At 46.3% G+C, this 27,844-nt stretch overlaps 1 protein-coding gene across 5 annotated transcripts in view; it reads right to left on the bottom strand.

Moving 5' to 3' along the window:
* The window catches only part of LOC308318816 (uncharacterized protein), a 35,153-nt gene extending 8,069 nt beyond the window's left edge, over window positions 1-27,084 (bottom strand). For 2 of the 5 annotated variants that reach the window (XM_080768465.1, XM_080768469.1), the window contains exons 1-13: window positions 26,407-27,084; window positions 21,986-22,087; window positions 20,268-20,387; window positions 18,291-18,874; window positions 17,318-17,377; window positions 16,536-16,793; window positions 13,510-13,646; window positions 12,719-12,773; window positions 12,419-12,553; window positions 10,775-11,143; window positions 9,136-9,657; window positions 6,489-6,686; window positions 1,544-1,781 (exon numbers count right to left, since the gene is read on the bottom strand). In XM_080768465.1, the coding sequence (XP_080624591.1) occupies window positions 1,544-1,781; window positions 6,489-6,686; window positions 9,136-9,657; window positions 10,775-11,143; window positions 12,419-12,553; window positions 12,719-12,773; window positions 13,510-13,646; window positions 16,536-16,793; window positions 17,318-17,377; window positions 18,291-18,874; window positions 20,268-20,387; window positions 21,986-22,087; window positions 26,407-27,052 (3,424 nt within the window). In that variant the 5' untranslated portion in view covers window positions 27,053-27,084. The remainder of the gene's footprint in view (window positions 1-1,543; window positions 1,782-6,488; window positions 6,687-9,135; window positions 9,658-10,774; window positions 11,144-12,418; window positions 12,554-12,718; window positions 12,774-13,509; window positions 13,647-16,535; window positions 16,794-17,317; window positions 17,378-18,290; window positions 18,875-20,267; window positions 20,388-21,985; window positions 22,088-26,406) is intronic. The other 3 variants (XM_080768466.1, XM_080768468.1, XM_080768467.1) reach the window with 3 other exon arrangements.
* Between the last annotated feature and the right edge of the window lie 760 nt (window positions 27,085-27,844).

Genomic DNA, 27,844 nt, shown 5'->3' with positions numbered 1-27,844 from the left:
TTGAGCTGAGCTTTAAAAATGTCTACAGAGGCTGCCTGACGAAGGTACAGTGGGAGTTTGTTCCATGCCGACGGCCCGTAGAAGCAAAAAGCTGCTTCCCCGTATTTTTTAGTTGCCATTTTTTTCGGCAGCGCGAGCAGGCCAGCAGTGGAAGACCTTAGGGAACCCGTTAGCAGCGAAGAAAAGCTTGACCTGCATAGCAACCGTTGCTAAACTATTTGGATTGGCATTGATTGGACAATCGCTTTATGGGGTGGGGTTTAGTGAAGGGCTGATTCCCTGTTCATTGTCCTCATAGACTTTTTCAAAAAGTGTTTATTTAAAGACACAACTCGTGGCCCAGGCGGTGGCGTAACCGTCTGGGCACCCGACTGGTAATCCAGTCGCAGTGTGCCGCGGGTTCGACTCCCGAGCCCGACACGGCCTTTACTGCATGTCTTCCCCCCCCCCCATCTCTTTCTCCCGTTTCCTGTCAGCCTACTGTCTGTCCCTTAAAAAAAAAAACAATAAAAAGGCGTAAGCCGCAAAAAGATATCTTATAAAAAGGAAAAAAAGACACAACTCGAGTATTAATAATTAGAAAGAAGAAGAAGAAAAAGGCCGGTTACAACACTTTTTGTTTTGTTTTTCTTCTTACAAATTCTTTGTTCGGCCCAAAAAAACATTGTGTTTGTTTGTTGTCATGATGTGTCACAACTCCAGTTGGCTTTGTCCGCGGCGTAAACGTCTTTAAATAAATAAATACTTTTTGAGGAAAATGAACAGGGAATTCTTCTCCGGGTCTGGAAAGGCGGCGGGACTGCGACGCTCTATAGAGCGATTTTAATCAAAGTGCTTAACATAGAACATTAGTTCTTAAACTTTTTCATGTCAAGAACCTCCAAATTGACATTTATCAGCCTGTGGACTCCCATTTGTAGCAGTGATTTTCCAACCATTTTCATTTCAAGGAACCATTTTTAAAAGAATTTCTATCCCTGGGACCTCAAATTCCCAAAATAAAATCAATGCTAATTTAACTCTGAGAGTGTACAAATGGAACGAGTGATATAGTCGCGATGATCTAAATGTGCTTTAAAAGTACAAAACAAATGTCACTTTTGTTTAATCCCCAGCATTCCTGTTCTGAGAAAGTTTTTTTTTTTTTTAATCACAAAATAATTATTTTGAAATATTTATATATATTGTTTTAATCTAGGAAAAGAAATGGGATTTTTACTGAAGTCATGACCCATAAAACTGGGTGCCCCCGACCAAGTACTGTTTTCTGGTTCCTCCTTTAACCCATTCTGAACGGGAACCCATTTTGGTGTTGGCATCATGTTATGCTTTAGCTATTGAAAAATAGCAGATCTACAAGCTCATAGCGCGCCACCGAGTGGCGCGCTACGAGCTTGTAGGTCTGCTATTTTTGAAAAATCGAAGAACGACTGACATTTTTTAGAATCTGATCTCAGGTCAGAATTGGTTAATCAGACCAGTGTGTGTCCAGTGGAAACCTCGTATGAATCTGATCTCAGGTCAGAATGGGATAACAGCGTACCGTAGCCTTGGCGCTGCTTGCGCGTGTGGATCTTCTGGTGCACGAGCAGGCTGGTGAACCAGGAGAAGGACTTGTGGCAGTCGGGGCAGCGGTGCGGCCGCTCGCCCGTGTGCGTGTTCATGTGGTCGCGCAGCAGGTAGGCCAGCGCGAAGCTCTTGTCGCACAGGTGACAGCGGTGGGGCTTCTCCCCCGTGTGGGAGAGCATGTGCTGACGCAGCTGCTCCTCGTCACTGTAGCCCTTCACGGAGAAAATAAATAAAATTAAAAAAAGTTTATTTTGTTTTTAGTTTTTTTGTATAGCAGTAGGGTGCACCGATATAGGAATGATTGGCCGATAGCGACGTTTAAAACCCATTTAGCCCCGAGTAAAAAACATTCACTTTGAAAGAATATATATTCAAAGATTTGCGCCACATTTTTACGATTTTTCAAAAATGGCAGACCTACAAGCTCGTAGCGCGCCACTCGGTGGCGCGCTATGAGCTTGTAGATCTGCTATTTTTCAATAGCTAAATTACAACATAATGTTTACAACACCAAAAGGGGGTTCCCGCCCCAAAATGGGTTAAAATAACAACCTTAGCCGACACCGATACCGTTCAGTTTAGTTTTTGTTCGTTTTTATTTCCCCCTCTTCTGCCGGGGAAACAAATACATCTTCAATACAAGAGATACGTCTACAGATCGGTACGGTAGGCTGCAGATCACCAACACACCAGCAACGCAAAATATATATATATATATATATGCTTATCAACAGCAGATAAATATCGGCTATACGGCCATCGGTTAACGTCAGTTAACGGTCGACGGCAGATATCGGTCAAATACCCGATATGTGGTCGTGGAGACATCGGTGCATCCCTAGGACATGAAAAGCATTACAGAGCAATGAAGGAAAACAAAAGCCATGAATCAGAAATAATAGCAGTGAAAAAGGCAATCCAGTGAAGACATCATGAATAACGGAGGGTTTTAAAAGCTCAAGATGAGAGAACATATTACTCCAGTTTTGGCATCACTGCACTGGCTTCCGTTTTTTTTAGGATTGATTTTTAAATAATTTTACTTGTCTATAAAGCTCTCAATGGTCTCGCACCTTCCTACCTACATGACTGTCTGCCTAAATATGTCCCAAACCGCCCCCTAAGGTCTTCCACTGCTGGCCTGCTCGCTTTGCCAAAATAAATGGCAACAAAAAAATACGGGGAAGCAGCTTTTTGCTTCTATGGGCCGACGGCATGGAACAAGCTCCCACTGTACCTTCGTCAGGCAGCCTCTGTAGACATTTTTAAAGCTCAGCTCAAGACCCACTTCTACAACATTGCTTTTAATTGATCTTTTTTTTTTTTTTTTTTGTTATTCATGTCCTCACTGTATTGCATTACTGCTTGTTTTTAATGTTGTTGCCTTGCTTTTCTTTTATCCTCCATTTTTCTGTAAAGCACTTTGAGCTGCATTTCATGTCATGAAAGGTGCTATACAAATAAAGTTTTATTATTTATTATTATTATTAACTAAAAGCAAGAAGAGCAGACGTAGGTCTTTACTTTAACCCATTTAGACCTGAGGACGATTATACAAATGTCTTCTAAATCCGTTTCTACAGTATGTCAGTCGTTATCAAACATTTTCATGTCAAGGACCCCCAAATATATATGTGATTGCCCCCCCCCCCCCCCCATCTGAAAATATGTTGTTCCAGGGACCCCCCCCCCCTCCAGAAGCAAAGCTTTGAGTTAAAAACCTTCGCTCTGAAAGTATATATTCAAAGATTTGTGCCACATTTTCACGATTTTTCAAAAATAGCAGAGATAGATGTAGATCAATAGCTAAAGCATAACATAATGCTTAAACCACTAAAAAGGGGTTCCACTTCCTGCCCAGAATGGGTTACAACATGTAGACAGGCTGCCTGTCGAAGGTACAGTGGGAGTTTGTTCCAGTTCCACGCCGTCGGCCCCTAGAAGCAGAAAGCTGCTTCACCGTGTGTTTTAAGTTGCCATTTGTTTTAGGCACATGGAGCTGGCCAGCAGTGGAGGGGGCAGTTTGGAACATATATCTGGGCAGGCAGGAGTGCTGCGCGATACCTGCTCAAATGTGAAAAATCTCGATTTTTCCTCCTCAAGAATTGAGATCACGATTCTCTGGGGTGTTTTTTTCTCCATGAAAAGTAAGTATTGTCTTTATAGTCTGTAGTTGCTGAACATTAATGACTACATTCAAAATGTGTCACCTTTGAGCCATAACTACTGTGGCTTTAAACGGACAACATCAAAGTGCTTAAAGACTTAAAACCTCTCTTAAAAGTCTCTCTCTTGTAGCAAAAGCATAAGAGTAACTAAAATGAATTGGACAGCTAACTAGTCTTCCTCAAATGTAGAAATGAGTGTCTGAATCTAGATTGCAATCTTTTTTTTTTTTATATATATATATTTTTTTAATGAATTGCAGCAGTAGGGGGGGGGGGGGGTGCAAGTTAAAGGACCACTTCACCTATTTTTCAACCTGTCTTCATATAATTGGTCCTCACTAATGTTCATGATAAAATAGCACCATTCTTTTCTACTCAGTCCGTGTCTCATAGGAAGGCTGTATAGAGACAGTTCAGAGACCCGGCTTCCAGTGACATCATCATCATCATTAGGGAGGTGTTTAACAAAACCATCACACCCGTGTGAAGTTGAGGGGCGTCCTTATCATCGTACGTCATTCAATTAAAAAAAAGTTAACATACTTCCTCATTAACCCATTCTGGCCGGGCACCCATTTTGGTGTTGGCATCATGTTATGCTTTAGCTATTGAAAAATAGCAGATCTACAAGCTCATATCGCGCCCCGAGTGGCGCGATACGAGCTTGTAGGTCTGCTATTTTTGAAAAATTAGAAGAACGACTGACATTTTTAGAATCTGATCTCAGGTCAGAATGGGTTCATCAGACCAGTGTGTGTCCAGTGGAAACCTCGTATGAATCTGATCTCAGGTCAGAATGGGTTAATGAATGTGTCAACATGCCGTCGCTGAGATAAGGCATTACACAATGCCTCCACACACTGTACCACTTCTGGGTCATGTTATACCGACGCCAATAATACGAACGAGAATTATATATACAATTAGCCGAGCATGATTTGCTCAGACACATTATACGATCGGCCGGATAGGGCATTCACTTCCAGTCATTTTTACTAGTTGACTAGTTGCCTAGTTGACTAGTCGACTAGTTGTTTAACTATACCTACCAGTAAGACGCGCAAACGCGGGAAGCGAACGCAGCTCGTACATATTTGGGGTTTTTTAAGATTTATTTTTAAAGTATTTTTTATTTTAAGTTACGTTTTTTTTAAGTTACGTTTTATGTGGACCTGGCCCCTTTTGTGCCCATATATGGAGCTGAGTGATTTGTTTGTGATTGATGCAACACACTCCATATTTGGACGTATAGCTGCTTTGGGGCTCCATATATGGGCACAAAAGCGGGACAGACACACACACACACACACACACACAGACAGACATGATCTGCTTGGTCTCATAGTAAGTGCTCACTGCGTTCGCAATTATGTAAAAAATAAAAAAGTACAAATAAATATTCGTACATTTAAAAACTGTGTACATTGGTGACTATAACGATAATCTACCTGATCTTGAGGCCTACAAAATCGGGGGGGATTTTTCCCCCCTTTTCTTATCAACTAGTACCAACAAGGTAGACTAGTGGGTTTACTGGACTAGTAAACTAGTACCAACAAGGTAGACTAGTGGGTTTTTACTGGACTAGTAAACTAGTACCAACAAGGTAGACTAGTGGGTTTACTGGACTAGTAAACTAGTACCAACAAGGTAGACTAGTGGGTTTACTGGACTAGTAAACTAGTACCAACAAGGTAGACTAGTGGGTTTACTGGACTAGTAAACTAGTACCGACAAGGTAGACTAGTGGGTTTACTGGACTAGTAAACTAGTACCAACAAGGTAGACTAGTGGGTTTACTGGACTAGTAAACTAGTACCAACAAGGTAGACTAGTGGGTTTACTGGACTAGTAAACTAGTCGACTAGGTGCTTAATGCCCTAATTATACGACGTAAATTCTCCTTTCATTGTCAATGGCAAATGTGACACGAGTTAGGACAAAAAGCTGTATATAGAAAAAAACTAATACAAAAACAAGGTTTCTTATTATCGCGAGAACGATGGCGGCCATTATCGTATTGCAACCGTTCCGTTTCTATTAGCTGGGATTCCCCATCGATGATCGTCAGTGGGAGACCGGGTTCTGAACTGCCCACAGGCGGGTTCTGAACTGACCGGGTTCTGAACTGCCCATAGGCGGCTTCTGAACTGCCCACAGGCGGGTTCTGAACTGCCCACAGGCGGCTTCTGAACTGACCGGGTTCTGAACTGCCCACAGGCGGGTTCTGAACTGCCCACAGGCGGGTTCTGAACTGACCGGGTTCTGAACTGCCCACAGGCGGGTTCTGAACTGACCGGGTTCTGAACTGCCCACAGGCGGGTTCTGAACTGACCGGGTTCTGAACTGCCCACAGGCGGCTTCTGAACTGACCGGGTTCTGAACTGCCCACAGGCGCGTTCTGAACTGACCGGGTTCTGAACTGCCCACAGGCGGGTTCTGAACTGCCCACAGGCGGGTTCTGAACTGACCGGGTTCTGAACTGCCCACAGGCGGCTTCTGAACTGACCGGGTTCTGAACTGCCCACAGGCGGGTTCTGAACTGCCCACAGGCAGGTTCTGAACTGACCGGGTTCTGAACTGCCCACAGGCGGGTTCTGAACTGACCGGGTTCTGAACTGCCCACAGGCGGGTTCTGAACTGACCGGGTTCTGAACTGCCCACAGGCGGGTTCTGAACTGACCGGGTTCTGAACTGCCCACAGGCCCCTCCTACGAGAAACCGCCCCGTTAAGACGCATTTGACGTGAACCTTGCGGCAGCTGGTGCAGCGGTAGGGTTTCTCCAGGTGCAGCTTCTGGTGCGTCCTCATGTTCTGCAGGAAGGCGAAGTCCTTGCCGCAGTCGGGACATTTGTAGGGTTTCTCCCCCGTGTGTATGATGAGGTGCTGCTGCAGGTAGCTGCTGAAGCGGAAGCTCTTCCCGCACTCTTTGCAGCGGTACGGTTTGTCCTGCAAAGGATCCATTCAGTTAACACACCTGTGAGACGCGCCGAGGCCGCAATGAAACGACAGGTCTGGGAAGGCCCATATATGGACCTTAAAAAAATAAAAATAAAAACGTTTTCGGGCCAGGCAGGGCGAAACATGCGTGCTAATTATTAGTATGTGTGCTAATTATTAAATGGACAGGTCAGTCAAAAGGGAGACATCAAAGAGGAAGGATGGATGGGGAAGGATGAACATATGGAATGTCAGAACAGGTCAGCAGCTCCATATATGGAGACCTAAGGGTTTGAGGTCTGATGTAGAGTTGCTGGCCGGCTCCATATATGCAGATCTAGGTGATGATCCAAGTCCTCTCCATGTATGGCTATCCGATGAGGTCAGTGTCGTGATCTCCATATATGGAGCGTGTCACGAGGCGCGATGGACTGTACGGCCATATATGGTGGCGTGACGTGTCACGAGGTGTGTGACATGTATGGAGGGCGTGACGGACGTACTGACTGACAGGTTTTCATAGTATGGTTTGTCCTGCAAACAATCCTGTAGGATTCTGAAATACAGGTAGGCCTATGTCTATGTCAGTGGTTCTCAATATTTCATGTCAAGGACCCCAAAAATTATATGTAATTGGCCACCGAGCCCCATCTGAAAATATGTTTCAGGGACCCTGGGGCAGCGGTGGCCGAAGGGTTTGCGGAGCGGTCTTGATATCGGAAGGTCGCTATAGTTCGTATCCCCGTACCGGCACGTTAAAATTACCACCGCTGAAGTGCCCAGCTTGGACAAGGCATTTAACCTCTACCATGAAATGTTCTATGAGCAGGGCCTGGCTGTAAACAAGTTCTTGAGCTTAGTCCAGTTACCCTGCAGGGTAAACATAGTACCTTTCCTTTCCTTAGTCCAGTTACCCTGGGTAAACATAGTACCTTTCCTTTCCTTAGTCCAGTTACCCTGCAGGGTAAACATAGTACCTTTCCTTTCCTTAGTCCAGTTACCCTGGGTAAACATAGTACCTTTCCTTTCCTTAGTCCAGTTACCCTGGGTAAACATAGTACCTTTCCTTTCCTTAGTCCAGTTACCCTGGGTAAACATAGTACCTTTCCTTTCCTTAGTCCAGTTACCCTGGGTAAACATAGTACCTTTCCTTTCCTTAGTCCAGTTACCCTGCAGGGTAAACATAGTACCTTTCCTTTCCTTAGTCCAGTTACCCTGCAGGGTAAACATAGTACCTTTCCTTTCCTTTAGTCCAGTTACCCTGGGTAAACATGGTACCTTTCCTTTCCTTAGTCCAGTTACCCTGGGTAAACATAGTACCTTTCCTTTCCTTAGTCCAGTTACCCTGCAGGGTAAACATAGTACCTTTCCTTTCCTTAGTCCAGTTACCCTGGGTAAACATAGTACCTTTCCTTTCCTTAGTCCAGTTACCCTGCAGGGTAAACATAGTACCTTTCCTTTCCTTAGTCCAGTTACCCTGGGTAAACATAGTACCTTTCCTTTCCTTAGTCCAGTTACCCTGCAGGGTAAACATAGTACCTTTCCTTTCCTTAGTCCAGTTACCCTGGGTAAACATAGTACCTTTCCTTTCCTTAGTCCAGTTACCCTGCAGGGTAAACATAGTACCTTTCCTTTCCTTAGTCCAGTTACCCTGCAGGGTAAACATAGTACCTTTCCTTTCCTTAGTCCAGTTACCCTGGGTAAACATAGTACCTTTCCTTTCCTTAGTCCAGTTACCCTGCAGGGTAAACATAGTACCTTTCCTTTCCTTAGTCCAGTTACCCTGGGTAAACATAGTACCTTTCCTTTCCTTAGTCCAGTTACCCTGCAGGGTAAACATATAGTACCTTTCCTTTCCTTAGTCCAGTTACCCTGGGTAAACATAGTACCTTTCCTTTCCTTAGTCCAGTTACCCTGGGTAAACATAGTACCTTTCCTTTCCTTAGTCCAGTTACCCTGCAGGGTAAACATATAGTACCTTTCCTTTCCTTAGTCCAGTTACCCTGCAGGGTAAACATAGTACCTTTCCTTTCCTTAGTCCAGTTACCCTGGGTAAACATAGTACCTTTCCTTTCCTTAGTCCAGTTACCCTGCAGGGTAAACATATAGTACCTTTCCTTTCCTTAGTCCAGTTACCCTGGGTAAACATGGTACCTTTCCTTTCCTTAGTCCAGTTACCCTGCAGAGGGTAAACATGGTAACTTTGCTTTCTCCCCCCCCCCCCCCACACACCTCCCCCCTCTGTAGTGATCGAGTCTAAAGTGACTCGAGTTCGTCTCCTTTCTCTCCAAAAGCAATTTAATATGATATTATTAAGGAACCAGGATTACTGTGATTGTGGTAAGCCCACGCACACACACACACACACACACACACACACACACACACACACACACACACACACACACACACACACGAACACACACGAACACACACACACACACACGCCTCGTTATACCTTGGAGTGGATGCGCATGTGCAGCTCCAGCACGGAGCGATGGCGGAAGGTCTTGCCGCACTCGGGACACGTGTAGGTCTTGCTGCTGGCGGCGTCGGGCCGCCACTTCCCCTTCACCGCGCCGGCCGCGCCGCTCAGGTTCACCAGCTTGGTGTGGGGGAGGGGGAGGGGGGCGCTGTCGCCCCCCGGGCCCGGCCTGCCCCCCCCCCGCGCCACCGCCGGGAGACGCATCTGCTTCATGTAGTGCGCCGAGGAGTCGTGCGCCCTCAGCAGGTGGCCGAACAGCATGGGCTCGTCCCGGAAGGTGGAGGGGCAGTGCGGGCAGGTGTGCCCCTCCTCCCAGTGCAGACGCCGCTGCAGGCTCTCGCTGTCGGGATGCGCCGCGGCTGCGGACGTCGCGGACTTCGCGGCGGTCGCCGCCGCGGCCGCCGTCTCCTTGCCCAGGACCGCGTTGTCCAGGGTCTCGAACTCCGCCTCGTGGATCTGCATGTGACCCCGGAGGTCGGCGGGGGAGTGGCACACCTGTGGAAATATATGTAATGGGGAAAAAACATCATTCATGTACTCAGTGGCTAACCTGACGCTGCCAGATGGGGGCGGTATTGGGCATGTTCTCCAACACAGCTTCCATCTGGGATTTCTCAGGGAGTTCAGCTAACACCAATCCGTTCCGTACCGAACCAATCAGCGTGAGCTAAGGGCGGGATATGTGCGAAACCGGATGTGAAGCTATACAGACACGTCAATATGATTGGTTGTGTTTGCACGCCCACACGGTGATAGACAGACGGTCCCATCCAATCATCTACCGAGTATCTTGAAAAAAAGGAACAGCCCCGTCATCGAATTTGCTTCCGCGAGCGATCCCAGATCCCAATAAGCTGTGAAACAAATTTGTGTAGCAAGCTTCTTGGATCTGGCAGCGTCAGGTTACTCAGTGGCAGCAGTTCAGTGGAATGTCTTGCCTTCCAGCCTCACGGTGATCAGTTCCTTTGACATTTTTTAAATCCACATTAAAAAGATGGTTCGGCCGAAAACATGTCCTAACTTTTATTTTAGTATACTGACTTTTATAGTGTAGAATCGATAAATGGCACAAATGAAAAAAATAAAAAATAATAAGGGGAAAAAAAATAAGTTTTATTGGTCAGTTTATATGAATTTTGTCCTGTTTTTGTTTTATGTTTGTTTTCTGCCTCCTGTTATTGTCTGTATTGTCTGTTATTGTCTTTATTGTCTGTTATTGTCTGTATTGTCTGTTATTGTCTGTTATTGTCTGTATTGTCTGTTATTGTCTGTTATTGTCGTTATTGTCTGTATTGTCTGTAATTGTCTGTTATTTTCTGTTATTGTCTGTAATTGTCTGTTATTGTCTGTTATTGTCTGTTATTGTCCGTTATTGTCTGTTATTGTCTGTTATTGTCTGTATTGTCTGTATTGTCTGTTATTGTCTGTTATTGTCTGTATTGTCTGTAATTGTCTGTTATTTTCTGTTATTGTCTGTATTGTCTGTTATTGTCTGTTGCTCCCCTTCCCCTTTCCCCAAGAGGACCACCATGGCAACGAGCCTGACGGCTTTCTTGTGACTCTCTATCCTTTTTGAAAATATATATTTTTCAATAAAGTATTCAATTCACACCTGGGGACAGAGGGGGCAGCTGTAGGAGCGCCTGGGCGCCGGCGTCTGGGCGGCGGAGAGGCTCTGCAGGCCGCCGGCGTTCTCCTTGCCGCCCGGCGGGCCTCTGGCGTAGGGGGCGTCGCCCGGCGGGCCTCTGGCGTAGGGGGCGTCGCCCGGCGGGCCTCTGGCGTAGGGGGCGTCGCCGTGGTGGGCCGCGGCTACGGTCTGCGCCGCGGCCTGCTGCCTCCTGGAGGAGGAGGAGGAGGAGGAGGGGGGCAGCACGGGACCGTGCAGCCGGTGCTGACGAGAGTGGGCCTTCATGTTCTGGGCGAAGGCGAAGGTTCTGCCGCAGTCGGGGCAGCGGAAGGGCTTCTGACCCGTGTGGAGGTACTGGAGAGAGAGAGAGAGAGAGAGAGAGAGAGAAAGAGAGAGAGAGAGAGGGATGGAGACATTTATTATCCCGCGGGGGGGGGGGGGGGGAATCAGTCGCCCAGAGGCGGCACAGCAGTTAACCCATTCTTGGAATTGGAACGAGAGAAGTATGTGACATGGCTGCCACCTGCTGGACGCAAATCCAACTTCTGACTGTCTAGGTTCGCTAAAAGAAGGAAAGGCCGAGCCAAAATAATAATGAACTGTCTAGGTTCGCAAAAAGAAGGAAAGGCAGAGCCAACATAATAATGAAAAAATCGTTCTCAGCGACGCGGATTGATATCCATAATAAAGCTAATCTGACGGAGCAGAGAGAGAGAGAGAGAGAGAGAGAGAGAGAGAGAGAGGAGGGGGGGAGAGAGGGGAGTTGCACCACTCGGTTCACACGGGTGTGATTTCTAATCCGTGTTTGACCGGTTTGGTCGCTTTGAGTCCTCTCTTCCTTCCTTTATTTATCGCCATCCTATCGTACCGCCTCCCGCTGTGGGGTTGGCTAGCTGTGGGGTTGGCTAGCTGTGGGGTTGGCTAGCTGTGCGTCCCGACGTCCCTGCCTCTGATCTGCTCCGCCATAGCTATAGCGCCACTAGCTATAGCGCCACTAGCTAGCCAGATAGGCGGTACAATGAGGCGTCAATAAACAAGGAAGGGAAGAGAGGAATCAAAGCGACCAAATCGGTCAAACACAGATTAAAAATACTTAGCGGCTCCTGCGGCCACAGGAGAATTCGCAGCAGGTTTCCGTTGTATCTTATCCCATTCTGGGCGGGAACCCATATTTGGGTTCTGTACAGTATTCAAAAATGTAATTTTTTTGATGCTGCTATATAAATATTTGAAGTTTTTCAGAAAAAAAACCTTAGGTCAGGATTTAGAGGCGTTTTTAGAATCGGCCTTAGGCCTAAATGGGTTATAGCTCTCAGAATCAGAATCACTCAAACGATCAGAATCATCACTCAAACGATCAGAATCACTCAAACGATCAGAATCACTCAAACGATCAGAATCACTCAAACGATCAGAATCATCACTCAAACGATCAGAATCACTCAAACGATCAGAATCATCACTCAAACGATCAGAATCACTCAAACGATCAGAATCACTCAAACGATCAGAATCACTCAAACGATCAGAATCACTCAAACGCCGCAGAAACGAGGTTTCCGACCTGGTGCTGCTGCAGACCTGGTTCTGTGGTTCTGTACTGACCTGGTGCTGTGGTTCTGTACTGACCTGGTGCTGCTGCAGCAGGCTGAGGTACTTGAAGGCCTTTCCACACGTGGCACAGCGATGAGGTCGTCCGTTCTTCTCCCAGTGCTGACGGCGCCGGTGGTCCTCCATGAGAGAGTAATACCTGAGTACAAATACCTCCATGAGAGAGTAATACCTGAGTACAAATACCTCCATGAGAGAGTAATACCTGAGTACAAATACCTCCATGAGAGAGTAATACCTGAGTACAAATACCTCCATGAGAGAGTAATACCCGAGTACAAATACCTCCATGAGAGAGTAATACCTGAGTACAAATACCTCCATGAGAGAGTAATAATACCCGAGTACAAATACCTCCATGAGAGAGTAATACCTGACCTGACCTGAGAGTATTGTATTTCATTGAAGCGCCCTCTTGTGGTGTGAAACGTGCTCTCTGTAAGTGAACTGACCTGAAGGCGGTGCCACAGTCGGGGCACTCGTAGGGCTTGTGGTGTGAAACGTGCTCTCTGTAAGTGAACTGACCTGAAGGCGGTGCCACAGTCGGGGCACTCGTAGGGCTTGTGGTGTGAAACGTGCTCTCTGTAAGTGAACTGACCTGAAGGCGGTGCCACAGTCAGGGCACTCGTAGGGCTTGTGGTGTGAAACGTGCTCTCTGTAAGTGAACTGACCTGAAGGCGGTGCCACAGTCTGGGCGTTCGTAGGGCTTGTGGTGTGAAACGTGCTCTCTGTAAGTGAACTGACCTGAAGGCGGTGCCACAGTCAGGGCAATCGTAGGGCTTGTGGTGTGAAACGTGCTCTCTGTAAGTGAACTGACCTGAAGGCGGTGCCACAGTCAGGGCAATCGTAGGGCTTGTGGTGTGAAACGTGCTCTCTGTAAGTGAACTGACCTGAAGGCGGTGCCACAGTCGGGGCACTCGTAGGCCTTGTGGTGTGAAACGTGCTCTCTGTAAGTGAACTGACCTGAAGGCGGTGCCACAGTCGGGGCACTCGTAGGCCTTGTGGTGTGAAACGTGCTCTCTGTAAGTGAACTGACCTGAAGGCGGTGCCACAGTCGGGGCACTCGTAGGGCTTGTGGTGTGAAACGTGCTCTCTGTAAGTGAACTGACCTGAAGGCGGTGCCACAGTCGGGGCACTCGTAGGGCTTGAGCGCGGCGTGGCAGCGTTGGTGCTGCCGCAGCGCGGCGCCGTCAGAGAACGCCTGGTGGCACTCCTGGCACGACAACACCGACTCCAGGGAGTGGCCCTGCGCGGCAGAGGGGCGGGAATAATGATCCATCACTTCTTTCATTGATAACCTTAAAGGGACACTTCACCCTTTTTGCAAAAAAATATACGTTAATGACGTTTAGGAGCTTTAGAACACTTTCCTGGGGGTCTTTGTGTGTGTAATATGTGGTTTTAGATATTTTAGATTGTAGCAGTGAGCCTGTTGTCTCTGATGTCATGGACACTGGGCTCACTTCCTTCCTGGACTACATGTTGTCTCAGTAAGACAGCTCTCCCCCCTATCCACAAGGAGGAGCAGTGCACCAAAGAATTATGGGAATTGTAGTCCAGGAAGGTAGTGAGACCAGTGTCCATGACATCAGAGACACTGGGCTCACTGCTACAATCTAAAATATCTAAAACCACATATTGCACACATAAATACCCCCAGGAAAGTGATCTAAAGCTTCTAAACGTCATTAACATATATTTTTTTGCAAAAAGGGTGAAGTGTCCCTTTAATTAAACGGTAAATGGTACTTTATCCAAGGCGCTTTACATAGATTTAAGCAATGTTACACGAGAGGGTGTGGTTTAACGTGATTATTGCCACGACAGTGATGCGGTCAGGAACGAGATCGAAGTCGAAGTGGTGAACAGTTGCCCTTAAAAACTAAGAAAATCGCTGAAGAAATATATATTTTTAATGACAGATGTAGTCACTACGATCACAAATGTCCCAAGAAACTATCTAGCCTAGCCACCGAGTTTGCTAAAACAGAGCAGCTGAAATCTTTGTTTTGATTAGGTGGTGAACAGTGCTGGTTTGATCCACGGCTAGAAACCGTTTCAACCAATTAGATTGCTTCCTCTTAACGACCTGTTGTAGTATGTGCATTACATTCACCCGTTCACACACACATTCACACACCGATGGCGGCGGAAGCCATGCAAGGCACCAACCAGCACATCGGGAGCAATTTGGGGTTCAGTGTCTTTGCCCAAGGACACTTCGACATGTAGACAGGAGGAGGAGGAGCCGGGATTCGAACCGCCGACCCATGGATCATTGGACGACCCGCTCTACCTCCTGAGCCACAGTCGCCCTGACCTTATCGGTCGCTTAACCGCTTAGTTGATAAGCGCCGTTTTTTAATTTATTGATCTGAGAATCTTAATTTCCCTCAACATAAAAAAATAATCTACATTTTACGGGTTAATACAGAAAGAATACAAAAGGCATATTATATTCCTTCTAAGCATTATGTTATACTTTAGCTATTGATTTTGAATATACTGTATATTCTTTCAGAGTGAACATTTTAACTCAAATCTTTCCTTCTGGAGGGTCCCTGGAACAACATATTTTCTGATGGGGGTCGGCGGCCAATTACATATATTGTTTGGAGGGGGGGTCCTTGAAATGAAAATGTTTGAGAACGACTAACGACTTATTCGGCTCTAAAATAGGAGTATGAATCGGCCCTCAGATGTGAGCGGTCCGAGCGAAAAACAAATATCCGCTCCGTCACAGTCGTACCGCGGCGATCGCCAAGATTTTGGCTTCATTTTACGCATGCCGTAATGATTTGTAATGTTTTTTTTCCCCCACTTTCTTTTCGTCGCGCTGCGACGCGTTGTGGGCTTGTAGATCGGCTATTTTCAGCATGCAACTAATTGTAAAATGATTTATAGTGGATATATGTAGTCTTAGTTGTAGTCGTCATAGCTTAGTTTCCATGTAGTTTTCGTCAGTGGAAAAGGGTAAACACAATTTTCGTCTCAGTTTTTTTAGTCGACGAAATCAACACTGACCCCCCTCTTACCTCAGGGATGTCAAACTCAAATACACGGTGGGCCAAAATAAAGACATTGGTAGAAGTCGAGGGCCGGACTGTGTTTCAACACACGGGGCACCGCGGTCAGGAGGACGTCCCATAGGTCAGGAGGACGTCCCATAGGTCAGGAGGACGTCCCATAGGTCAGGAGGACGTCCCAGGCAAACAGCAAAAAAAGTAAATGCATTTCAAACTGAAAATGCATTATTATTATTATTAAGCTCAGTTCCCTGTTCTATGATCCTCACAAAGCAGGATAATATACCAGAGGGCCAGTTCTTTTTATTTTATTTTATCCCACGATTTTGTAACCCATTTTTCACCCCTGTGTCAATCATCTAATGTGATCCTGGGCTCTACACACCCTCCACCAACCTAGTCCCCATATATGGGGGACAAGGGGAGAGCAACCTAGTCCCCATATATGGGGACAAGGGGAGACCAACCTAGTCCCCATATATGGGGGACAAGGGGAGACCAACCTAGTCCCCATATATGGGGGACAAGGGGAGAGCAACCTAGTCCCCATATATGGGGGACAAGGGGAGACCAACGGACTTGAACTCGTGCTCCCTTCATGCCTGAGTGTCCAAGTTGCTCCTTTACAACCTGACAGGGGGGAGTTTCCCTGGTTGGACGTAGCGCGTGGAAGGAACACGTTATTCCAACCAGTTCCTTTCCCCTCCATCAGGCGCCCTGGCTGGCCAGGGGGAGGCAGTTTAGAGACCTGGATTACTGCATGTTTTTTGTGAGGGTATACCTACCCTAGGGGACACGGGGAGAACATGTGAGGGTACCTACCCAAGGCCGGGGACACGGGGAGAACATGTGAGGGTACCTACCCTAGGGGACACGGGGAGAACATGCAAACTCCACACAGAAAGGCCCTTTCGCCAACCCCCGCCTTCGGGTATGGGCACTGATGACGCGGAGGAGAAAACACGCCGCCAGCACCCACAGCGTCCCGATCTGGGAATCGAACCCAGGAGGGCCAGTTCTAATACTAATTAAATAATCATCCCGCGGGCCAAAGATAATTCATTCACGGGCCTGATTTGGCCCCCGGGGGCCTCTTGAGTCTGAGTTACCTGCATGTGTTTGGTCAACGAGCTGCGGACGCCGAACTCCTGGCGGCAGAGCGGACAGCGGTAGGGTGTCTCCCGGGCGCCGCAGGCCACAGCGCCGCAGCTGTGGGAGCGCAGCCGCTCCACCGTGGGGAAGAACTTCTCGCACGCCGAGCACTTGAAGGACAGCGTCAGGAAGGGTCGGAGCGCCTCTCTGCCGCCGCCGCCGGGAGGAGGAGGAGGAGTCGTCAGGAGCTGATGCTGCTGCTGCTGCTCGCTCTCCTGGTGGAGGGGGGGGGGGGGGGGGGGGGGGGGGGGGGAGTTATTATCACAGTTATTATCGCCGTATAATCCTCTATTCACAATTATCCCATTTTTTCTGAAAGACCTACGTTTCTATGTCAGTCGTTCTCAAACTATTTCATGTCAAGGACCCCAAAAATATTGTGAAAATATGCTGTTCCATGGACCCCCCCCCAGAAACAAAGATTAGAAAATATAAATTCAAAGATTATTGCGCCACATTTGCACGATGAAAAAAAAAAAAAGGCAGATCTACAAGCTCGCAGTGCGGCACTCAATGCCGCGCTGTGAGCTTGTAGATCTGCCATTTTTTACATTACATTACATATTTTACATTACATTAAAACAGCTAATGTGAAAGTATAGCATAATGCTTAAAACACTGTTGCTGTGGTGAATGTGTTAACGGTGTAACGGTGACGGCGCCCTAAAGGGGGCGCTGTGGCGTAGCGGTGACGGCGCCCTAAAGGGGGCGCTGTGGTGTAACGGTGACGGCGCCCTACCTCGCGTTGCTCGCTGCGGTGCTTGCTGTGGGCGTGGCCGCTGCGTTGCTCCTCCCTCTCCTGCAACGTGACGAGAGTTAATAAAAAATAACTAAATAGACAAAACTAAAAAAAATGAAAAACATTTTCGTTAACTGAACAAAATAAAAAACTATTATAAAAAGACAAAAAAACAATAACTAACTGAACTGAAACTGTTATTGTGTTTAACAATAACAAAACTTAACTGAAACGAACTGAGATTATAGAGAAAATAAAGTGATTTCTGGACATAAAGCTGTATGAAATACTGAGTCCCATGGTGGGAGTTCTGCTCTGGTTTTGGGGAATATCAAGTAGTTCCCATGCAGGGGCCCAGCTGGGGCCAACACTAAACCTATAATGAAACCATCCCTTAGTGTTGGCCCTAGTCCAGGTTCAGGTCCAGCGACGCCGGCTTCCTTGAGATCCCAAAAAGGATCAAACGGGAAAACCTGGGGCGACAGGGCCTTCTCCGTGGCCGCCGCGCCCCCCTACCCTCTGGAACGCTCTCCCCAAACACATCCCAGATGCCCCCCCTCACTTCCCACCTTCAAATCTGCACTGTGAAAACCCACCTGTTCACAATCGCATTGCCAGGCTGATGTGTTTTTAAAAACTTGTTATATGCACTGTTTAATTGGTTTTATTCTTTTAATTGTCCTTTTCTCTTGTTCCCCCCCATGGCCCCAACAACACATGTTAAGCGTCTTTGAGTATCAATAAAAGCACTATATAAATCCCAGATATTATTATTATTAGGGGGTCATCCTGACCTCTCTCTCTCTCTAATATCCCTTAGGGGGTCATCCTGACCTCTCTCTCTCTCTCTAATGAAACCATCCCTAGGGGGTCATCCTGACCTCTCTCTCTAATGAAACCATCCCTTAGGGGGTCATCCTGACCTCTCTCTCTCTCTCTCTAATGAAACCATCCCTTAGGGGGTCATCCTGACCTCTCTCTCCTGGCGGTGCTGGCCCCGGTGCTTCACCAGGCCGCTGCGCTGCTGGAAGGTCTGGCCGCACTCGCGGCAGGTCAGCGGGTCCAGGCCGTCGTGGTGCGTGTGCGAGTAGCGGTGGAGGTTGTACATCTCGCGCCGCGAGAACATCAGGCCGCACTCCTCGCACTGGAGGCTCCTTCTGCGCCGCTTCACGACCGCCGCCGCCGTCCCCTCCTCCTCCCCCCCGTTTCCCCCCTCCTCCTCTCCGACGCCTTCCGCCTCTTCTTCCTCGTCGCCGCCATTGTCCGCGGTTTCCATTTCCTCCGCCGCCGCCGCCGTCGCTAACGCTCCGTCGACCGCCTCGCCTCCCGGGCCGCGGCCCGCGTCTTTGTCGTTGGTGGTTTTGTCCGCGTGGGCCGGCGGTGCCGGGGCGAGCGGGGTTTCTTCGCCATCGTCTTCTTCGGCTTCTTCTTCCGGTCGGCCGACGGCAGCACCGTCGTGCTTAACGAGGCGTTTCTCCGCGCCGGGCGGCCCCGGCGGCGGTCGCTTCCCGTCGACTCCTTCGCCGTTCCGCTCGTCGTCCGCGTCTTCAGCGGCACCTGTTTTTTTTTAACGACCGCGAGAACAATCGACACGTCTTTAAAAAAAACGGCACATCAATCAACACGTAATTACATAATTGCACCCGTAGGAGGCCGAAGACAGTGTGGGCACGTTTTCAGGTCCTTTGTAATTATATAAAACGCTTAAAAATAAATTCTGAAGCACAATTATGTACTCTAAAAAGATGGCTGTGTTGAAACCATTGTTAAAGGAGAATTCCATACTAAAAGGCTTTCTTACCTTTCTTTGTAGTTGTTACGTCCCCACCAAAGAGGTCCAGGTGTTATTTTGTGCAAAAGCTCCTTATTGGCTATTTCCCCTACCATAAGCCCTCAATGAATTGCATTGAATTGAATGGGGCTATGGGGTGTTATGCTAATTCGCTTATTTCCATCGCTCAAAATTATAATTTCTTTGTATATATCCTCTCTTCATAATGTAAATAATATCCAAAGTGTCACACTTTACTACTTATTTCAATGGAAATAAGCGAACTAGCATAACACCCCATAGCCCCATTCAATTCCCATTCAATGCAATGCAATTCATTGAGGGCTTGTGGTAGGGAAAATAGCCAATAAGGAGTTTTTGCACAAAATAACACCTGGACCTCTTTGGTGGGGACGTAACGACTACAAAGAAAGGTAAGAAAGATAAGAAAGCATTCTAGCATGGACTTCTCCTTTAAGTTTTCACTGTCAGTGGACCAACACCATGCAGATAACATGGCCTCACTCGTCTGCGTGTTGAACAATACAAAAATAATTCACACGCATGCACTGTAGTGCGATGATGTATCCTTTTGACAGATATCATTTCTAAATATATTTTTTTATCCCACGATTTTGTAACCCATTTTTCACCCCTGTGTCAATCATCTACTGTGATCCTGGGCTCTACACACCCTCCGCCAACCTGGGGAGAGCAACGGACTTAACTCATGCTCCCTTCATGCCTGAGTGTCCAAGTTGCTCCTTTACACCTGACAGGGGGGAGTTTCCCTGGTTGGACGTAGCGCGTGAAAGGAACACGTTATTCCAACCAGTTCCTTTCCAATCCATCAGGCGCCCCGGCTGGCCAGGGGGAGGCAGTTTAGTGACCAGGATTACTGCATGTTTTTGTGAGGGTACCTATACCCTAGGGGACACGGGGAGAACATGCAAACTCCACACAGAAAGGCCCTTTCGCCAACGCCCGCCTTCGGGTATGGGCACTGATGACGCGGAGGAGGAAACACGCCGCCAGCACCCACAGTGCCCCGAGCGGGAATCGAACCCAGGACCTTCTAGCTGTGAGGCGACAGCACTACCCACTGTGCCACTGTGCCACCTTGACAGATATCATTGTATAAGTGCGTTTATGTCTGTGTCAATAAGAACATCGGTGCACCTTTCTCTGCGTCAGAGGCGGGGTCGTGTCTGTGGGCGGAGTCTGCGTCTTCATCGGATATGTCTTCTATCAGCGCGTCCGTCTGCGGCGCTTCTCGTTCGCCCGCGTCACTGCTGCATTCTGGGGGAATTTAAAACATTTAAAAAAAAGGTGTTGTAAGCACATCAGCGCTGCAGTCTGGAGCAGAGTTCAACCACTCCACTCCCTTGTAGGTTCTGCTATTTTTGAAAAATCATGAAAATGTGGTGCAAATGTTTGAATATATATATTCTTTCAGAGCGAACGTTTTTAACTCAAATGTTTGAATATATATTCTTTCAGAGCGAACGTTTTTAACTCAAATGTTTGAATATATATTCTTTCAGAGCGAACGTTTTTAACTCAAATGTTTGAATATATATTCTTTCAGAGCGAACGTTTTTAACTCAAATGTTTGAATATATATATTCTTTCAGAGCGAACGTTTTTAACTCAAATGTTTGAATATATATTCTTTCAGAGTGAACGTTTTTTAACTCAAATCTTTGAATATATATTCTTTCAGAGAGAACGTTTTTAACTCAAATGTTTGAATATATATTCTTTCAGAGCAAACGTTTTTTAACTCAAATCTTTGCTTCCGGGGGAGGGGGGTCTCTGGAACAACATATTTTCAGATGGGGGGGGGTCAATTACATATAATTCTGGATGTCCTTGACATGAAAAAGGTTGAGCATCACCGACATGGGTTTAAAAAAAAAAAAAGGTGTCAGGATTTAGAAGACATTTTTTTAGAATCTGATCTCAGGTCTAAATGAGTTGAAGTGAAATCTGAAATAGCAGATAGTTCTTTCAGAAGGCATCACTGGTACGCGAGTCGTACGGTAGTCTCTCTCTCTCTCTCTCTCAAACGTTGTCTGTTCTTCCTTTGTGTTCCCAGATTGCTCGCCATGGTAAATGGTGCATCTATAAAGCATTTTACACTCAAGCGTAACCCATTTTGACCTGAGATCAGATTCTACTAAATGTCTTCTAAATCCTGACAGTTTTCTGATGTTTCATTTCAGTCGTTCTTTTCTATTTTTCAAAAATAGCAGACCTACAAGCTCATAGCGCGCCACTCGGTGGCGCGCTACGAGCTTGTAGGTCTGCTATTTTTCAATAGCTAAAGCATGACATGATGCTAACACCAAACAACAACAGACAGCTTGTATAATTTCTGTCAAACTGCGATCATCACGCGGTCAAACTATAGTAATCACACCGACCGGAGCGCGTCTGAGCTATAAGTGCAGCTTGGGCTACGTCATGTAGGCGAAACAAAATGCCCCGCACGGAACACATTATCTCTATATTAATTCATCACAATTATTATCATTGCATTTTCAGATTTCATTCGTGTTTGTTTTGTTCCCTTAATATAATGTGGTTATAATGTAATAATAATAATATAATTAATAATCCATAATAACTACATTAACCCATTCTGACCGGGCACCCATTTTGGTGTTAGCATCATGTTATGCTTTAGCTATTGAAAAATAGCAGATCTACAAGCTCATATCGCGCCACCGAGTGGCGCGATACGAGCTTGTAGGTCTGCTATTTTTGAAAAATTCGAAGAACGACTGACATTTTTAGAATCTGATCTCAGGTCAGAATGGGTTAATCAGACCAGTGTGTGTCCAGTGGAAACCTCGTATGAATCTGATCTCAGGTCAGAATGGGTTAATAATTACCAGGTTTCTTCCCCAGCAGCATCAGTATGTTACGAGAGATGTTTTTTCTCTCTTTCTCATTCTGGAAACGTCTCCCAAAGAAACTGCATGTTTGTTCTGATTCTGGAGGGAGGGAGGGAGGGATGGAGGCACACACACACACACACACACACACACACACACACACACACACACACACACAGTTAGGAAAGCCTTGACTAGGTACAGACTCCTAGACCCCACTCCTAATTGAAGATTTTTATTTTGTATAATCAGGGATGAATCTAGAGTTGCAGTACCCTCCATCGATCCAAATCTAATTTCCTACCTGCTTGTATTAAACAACGTTAAACTCACCAACATTGCAGCTGTAGGGCAAGCTTGAATTATCAGCACTCATATTTGTATGTCCTACATGATTTTATTTACCTCCGAGAATGAAAAACGCATACGCATTTCGGCCTGTATACGCTGAGGAAGGCCGAAACACGCACGTTTTTCATTCAGTTTCAGTTTCAAAAGTACACCTTTTCATTTTGCCTCATTCCTTGAAAAGGCCTGGTCAATGAGGAGGAGGGCCATTTACATGTAAAATGGCCTTGTTATGTTTATTTTCGTTTTGTTTTCTTTTTTGTTCGAATAATGTACAAATAATAAATATGTATGAACAGGAAGGACTGTAGTGTCAGTTGTATTCAGTGTACTCTGTGAAACGTGTCATATTCAATGTGTCATATTCCATATTCCACTGCTGGCCTGCTCGCTTTGCCTAAAAATTATTTGCTTCTACGGGCCGACGGCGTGGAACAAACTCCCACTGTACCTTCGTCAGGCAGCCTCTGTAGACATTTTTAAAGCTCAGCTCAAGACCCACTTCTACAACATTGCTTTGAATTGATCTTTTATTTTTTGTTATTCATGTCCTCAACTGTATTGCATTACTGCTTGTTTTTTAATGTCTTTGCCTTGCTTTTCTGTTTTTTTTTTCTCCATTGCTCTGTAAAGCACTTTGAGCTGCATTTCATGTCATGAAAGGTGCTATAGAAATAAAGTTTTATTATTATATAATCCCATTATGGGATGGGCCGAAGTGGCATGACACGAAAATACATATTTAATTCATTCATAAAAGGACAATGATTTTCTTCACCTCAACTTATATCTTCGAGCCTTAAGTTGCACCTGGAAAGATTTAGTTTGAACCTGGAGTGCTGCGGGTTTGTCTGCTACGGCAGTACTTTCTCCAAGCTTGAATTATCCTCTTTCAATCTGCAAAGTGTTTATTTGCACATAATGCAGGAGGGCAGCAGCGTGATTACGGCAGTGGTGGCCGAACGGTTTGCGGAGCGGTCTTGATATCGGAAGGTTGCTATAGTTCGTATCCCCGGACCGGCACGTTAAAATTACCACCACTGAAGTGCCCTTGGACAAGGCATTGAACGTCTACCATGAAATGTTCTATGAGCAGGGCCTGGCTGTAAACAAGTTCTTGAGCTTAGTCCAGTTACCCTGCAGGGTAAACATGGTACCTTTCCTTTCCTTAGTCCAGTTACCCTGCAGGGTAAACATGGTACCTTTCCTTTCCTTATTCCAGTTACCCTGGGGAAACATAGTACCTTTCCTTTCCTTAGTCCAGTTACCCTGGGTAAACATAGTACCTTTCCTTTCCTTAGTCCAGTTACCCTGGGTAAACATAGTACCTTTCCTTTCCTTAGTCCAGTTACCCTGGGTAAACATAGTACCTTTCCTTTCCTTAGTCCAGTTACCCTGGGTAAACATAGTACCTTTCCTTTCCTTAGTCCAGTTACCCTGCAGGGTAAACATGGTACCTTTCCTTTCCTTAGTCCAGTTACCCTGCAGGGTAAACATAGTACCTTTCCTTTCCTTAGTCCAGTTACCCTGGGTAAACATAGTAACTTTCCTTTCCTTAGTCCAGTTACCCTGGGTAAACATAGTACCTTTCCTTTCCTTAGTCCAGTTACCCTGGGTAAACATAGTACCTTTCCTTTCCTTAGTCCAGTTACCCTGGGTAAACATAGTACCTTTCCTTTCCTTAGTCCAGTTACCCTGGGTAAACATAGTACCTTTCCTTTCCTTAGTCCAGTTACCCTGCAGGGTAAACATAGTACCTTTCCTTTCCTTAGTCCAGTTACCCTGGGTAAACATAGTACCTTTCCTTTCCTTAGTCCAGTTACCCTGGGTAAACATAGTACCTTTCCTTTCCTTAGTCCAGTTACCCTGGGTAAACATAGTACCTTCCCTTTCCTTAGTCCAGTTACCCTGCAGGGTAAACATGGTACCTTTCCTTTCCTTAGTCCAGTTACCCTGGGTAAACATAGTACCTTTCCTTTCCTTAGTCCAGTTACCCTGGGTAAACATAGTACCTTTCCTTTCCTTAGTCCAGTTACCCTGGGTAAACATGGTACCTTTCCTTTCCTTAGTCCAGTTACCCTGGGTAAACATAGTACCTTTCCTTTCCTTAGTCCAGTTACCCTGCAGGGTAAACATAGTACCTTTCCTTTCCTTAGTCCAGTTACCCTGGGTAAACATAGTACCTTTCCTTTCCTTAGTCCAGTTACCCTGGGTAAACATAGTACCTTTCCTTTCCTTAGTCCAGTTACCCTGCAGGGTAAACATAGTACCTTTCCTTTCCTTAGTCCAGTTACCCTGGGTAAACATGGTACCTTTCCTTTCCTTAGTCCAGTTACCCTCAGGGTAAACATGGTACCTTTCCTTTCCTTAGTCCAGTTACCCTGCAGGGTAAACATAGTACCTTTCCTTTCCTTAGTCCAGTTACCCTGGGTAAACATGGTACCTTTCCTTTCCTCTTTCAATCTGCAAAGTGTTTATTTGCACATAATGCAGGAGGGCAGCAGCGTGACCCGTTAATAAAAAAAACGACTCTGAGTGCTTCCGAATTCCAACACTGACAGAAAAACAATATCACAGCACGGAATGTCTTTAGCAGGAAGTAGATCGTAATAACATGTATGTACAGGTGGATTTTTATGACACAAACGTTTGGCAGATTGAAAGAGCTCAATTCAAGCTTGCGCTGTAATGTTGGGGAGTTTAACGTTGTTTAATACAAGCAGATCGGAAATTCGATTTGGATCAACGGGCTGTCAATGGAGGGTATTGCAACTCTAGATCGTCATCCCGTTATTACAAAAAAATCTAGTGTTGCAAATTGCGACTAAATTGAAGACAAGACTATATGCACATTTATGTGGTGGAAACAGAGCTACGCTTTCTAACAGCCTCCTGCCCACTATTACCAAGACATCAGAGACACAAACTTCCCCACAGAGGTGGATCTTTGTTGGTTGTAAAGTGTCTTGAGACGACTTGTTGTGATTTGACACTATAATATAATTGAATTGAATTGACAGATTACACACACGCCCAAAGTGAGTTTTTTTAAACTATGACCAATAACAAAAAAATAACTCCCATACCTATTGGGAGAAATACAACATTGTGCAAAACACAGCAGCTCAAGATGTGTGAACTGCTGCGGTTAAAGAAGGCTAGCCAATGGAATACAACCACCCTAAGGACTACTATTTGTACCTGTTAGACCGCGGTGCTATTAACCATATTGCACATGTAAACAGAGCTGCCATCTTGTGACATTATGTGTCAAATCTGAGGGTTATCTTTTTTGTATACTATTCAAAGGGTGGCACCTAAACCAAGAACAAATATTCTTAAATCTTCTATTATCTACAGAGCAGTAATAGGTTGGAATGCACTACCAAAGTGTATAACCAATACTAATACAAGATTCATCTTTAAAATCAAGTTCAAAGAACACCTTATGTAAACCATACTGCAGTAACCCTGGGAAAATAATAATTCAAATGTATAATGTGTTGAAAGTGTTTTTTATTTGCTATGTTTTTCTTTGTTTTTTATTTCTCCTATGTTTTTTATTTTCTTATTTTATTTTTAATTGTACTATGTTTTATTTAGAGTTAGTGTTTGTAAACAATTGTAAGTATTGCCTTTGTTAAATGTTAAATGTTTGTCAGGAAGACTATAGCTTTTGTCAAGGCAGGATCCTTATAAACAATAAACAAATAATCTTGAGGGGAAAATGCTGCTATTTTCTCTTCTTTTTTAAAAAGCTTTATACCAAGTATATCATCATCATCATAACCACACAGATTGTGACATATATGTAGCTCTGTTTAGACAATGCTGTAGCCCTTACAACTGTATATACACAGTATACTTTTCAACTGTGTTTATTATGTTGACACTTGCTTTGGCAATGTAAATGTAAATGTATGTTGTTTTCCCATGTCTTTTCCTTTGAACTGAATTGAGTTAGTGTCTCTATAGTCTTGACTTCGGAGTACAAATTGAAACACATGTTCCATTTGTACACTTTCACAGTTAAACATCACACCCACACACACACACACACACACACACACCTGTGTCCATCGCAGGAGTTCCATCTGCGGGCTCCTCTCCCTCCTCGGGACCCGAGGAGGAGGAGGACAGCTCGGCCTGGTGGTCTGGTGGTCCCCGGCCACGGGCCTGGTGGTCCCCGGCCCGGGGAGTCCCTCCGGGGGTCGGCGTTGAGGCCTGGTGGTCCCCGGTCCGGGGAGCCCCTCCGGGGGTCTGCGGCGGTGAGGCCTGCTGGTCCTCGCCGTCCTCCGGTGCGTCACGCTGGGCTGCTGCAGGAGCACCTCCAGCCTCCTCCTGCTCCACGGTGCTCATTGGCTCCTCCACGCCGGCGGAGAGGCTCCCTGCGCCGGGCCGCTGGGGCAGGGAGCCCCGCGGCGGCGGAGCACCACCACCGGGTCCAGTGCATTCTGCTGCTGCTCCTAAGAACATCCTGTCGCGGTTCTCTGGCTCTGCTGCTCCCCGCGGCGGGGCTCCTTCCCCCGGCGGTGGGTCTTTGTCTTCCTCCCCCGGTGGGTCTGGGTCTCCCGGCCCCGAAACCGGTGGGTCTGCGTCCCCCGGCCCCGGCCCCTGTGGGTCTGCGTCCCCCCGCCCCGGTGGGTCTCCCTCCCGGGCAGGAGGAGGGGAGCGTCGCGGTCTCTCTGACCACTCTACAGCAGCAGCGGCGGCCATGTTTACAGAGCAGAGACAACCCCGCTCCTTCAGTGTTGCCACATTGTGAGAGAAATAAGCAACCAGGTCTGTTAAAACAAGCACAAAAGAAGCGACCACTGGGCTATTAGAAAATGGCAACGCAATCTTGGGGGGAAGTCATAATAAAAAGTGACAAATGTGGAATATTTTTTTTAAACATTTTAACAACACAAATCGGGTATGTATGTATGGGGGTCCACAGCATATCTTTTGACTGTAGGCTACTTGTTTTTTAGGCTTGTTTTTGAGTGGTATAGAGACAGCTATGTGTGTCCCTGGCTGTGTCCGAGCACGAAAATAGTGTTATAGCGTTTGTTCACCACCAAGTGGCCCTGTTATTTGTACACTGGCTCTAAATGTCCTGATGAATTGAACATGGTGGACCCTGTTATAAACAAGTGTAATGCTTAATCATGGTGTGTCCAGAGTAACAGTTTTTGTATTGACCTGTACTTTCGTTTGGATGTAGGCAATCAATCAATCAATCAATGAATCAATCACATCGGAGGAAAACATGGACAAATACGTGAATGTGGGGTCAAACCCCGCTGTGATTGGCCAGTACGGTCAAACCCCGGGCCAGTACGTCTGAGTGGCGGCTGCTTTCAACCAACCCCATCTGTCCAGTGACCAGTGTTGCCAGGTTTTGTGAGAGAAATAAGCGATCGGCTTTTTCGTCTGTGAAAACAAGGCCAAAAGAAGAAGCCAGCTCACTCCACAAATGTAGCCTGGGCACCATTTCATTTCGGTATATGATCCGGGCTGGAGCCG

The sequence above is a fragment of the Protomyctophum bolini genome (assembly GCF_963924005.1).
Source record: "Protomyctophum bolini genome assembly, chromosome: 7".
Taxonomy (NCBI): domain Eukaryota; kingdom Metazoa; phylum Chordata; class Actinopteri; order Myctophiformes; family Myctophidae; genus Protomyctophum; species Protomyctophum bolini.
This window is presented reverse-complemented; position numbering and strand designations above follow the sequence as displayed.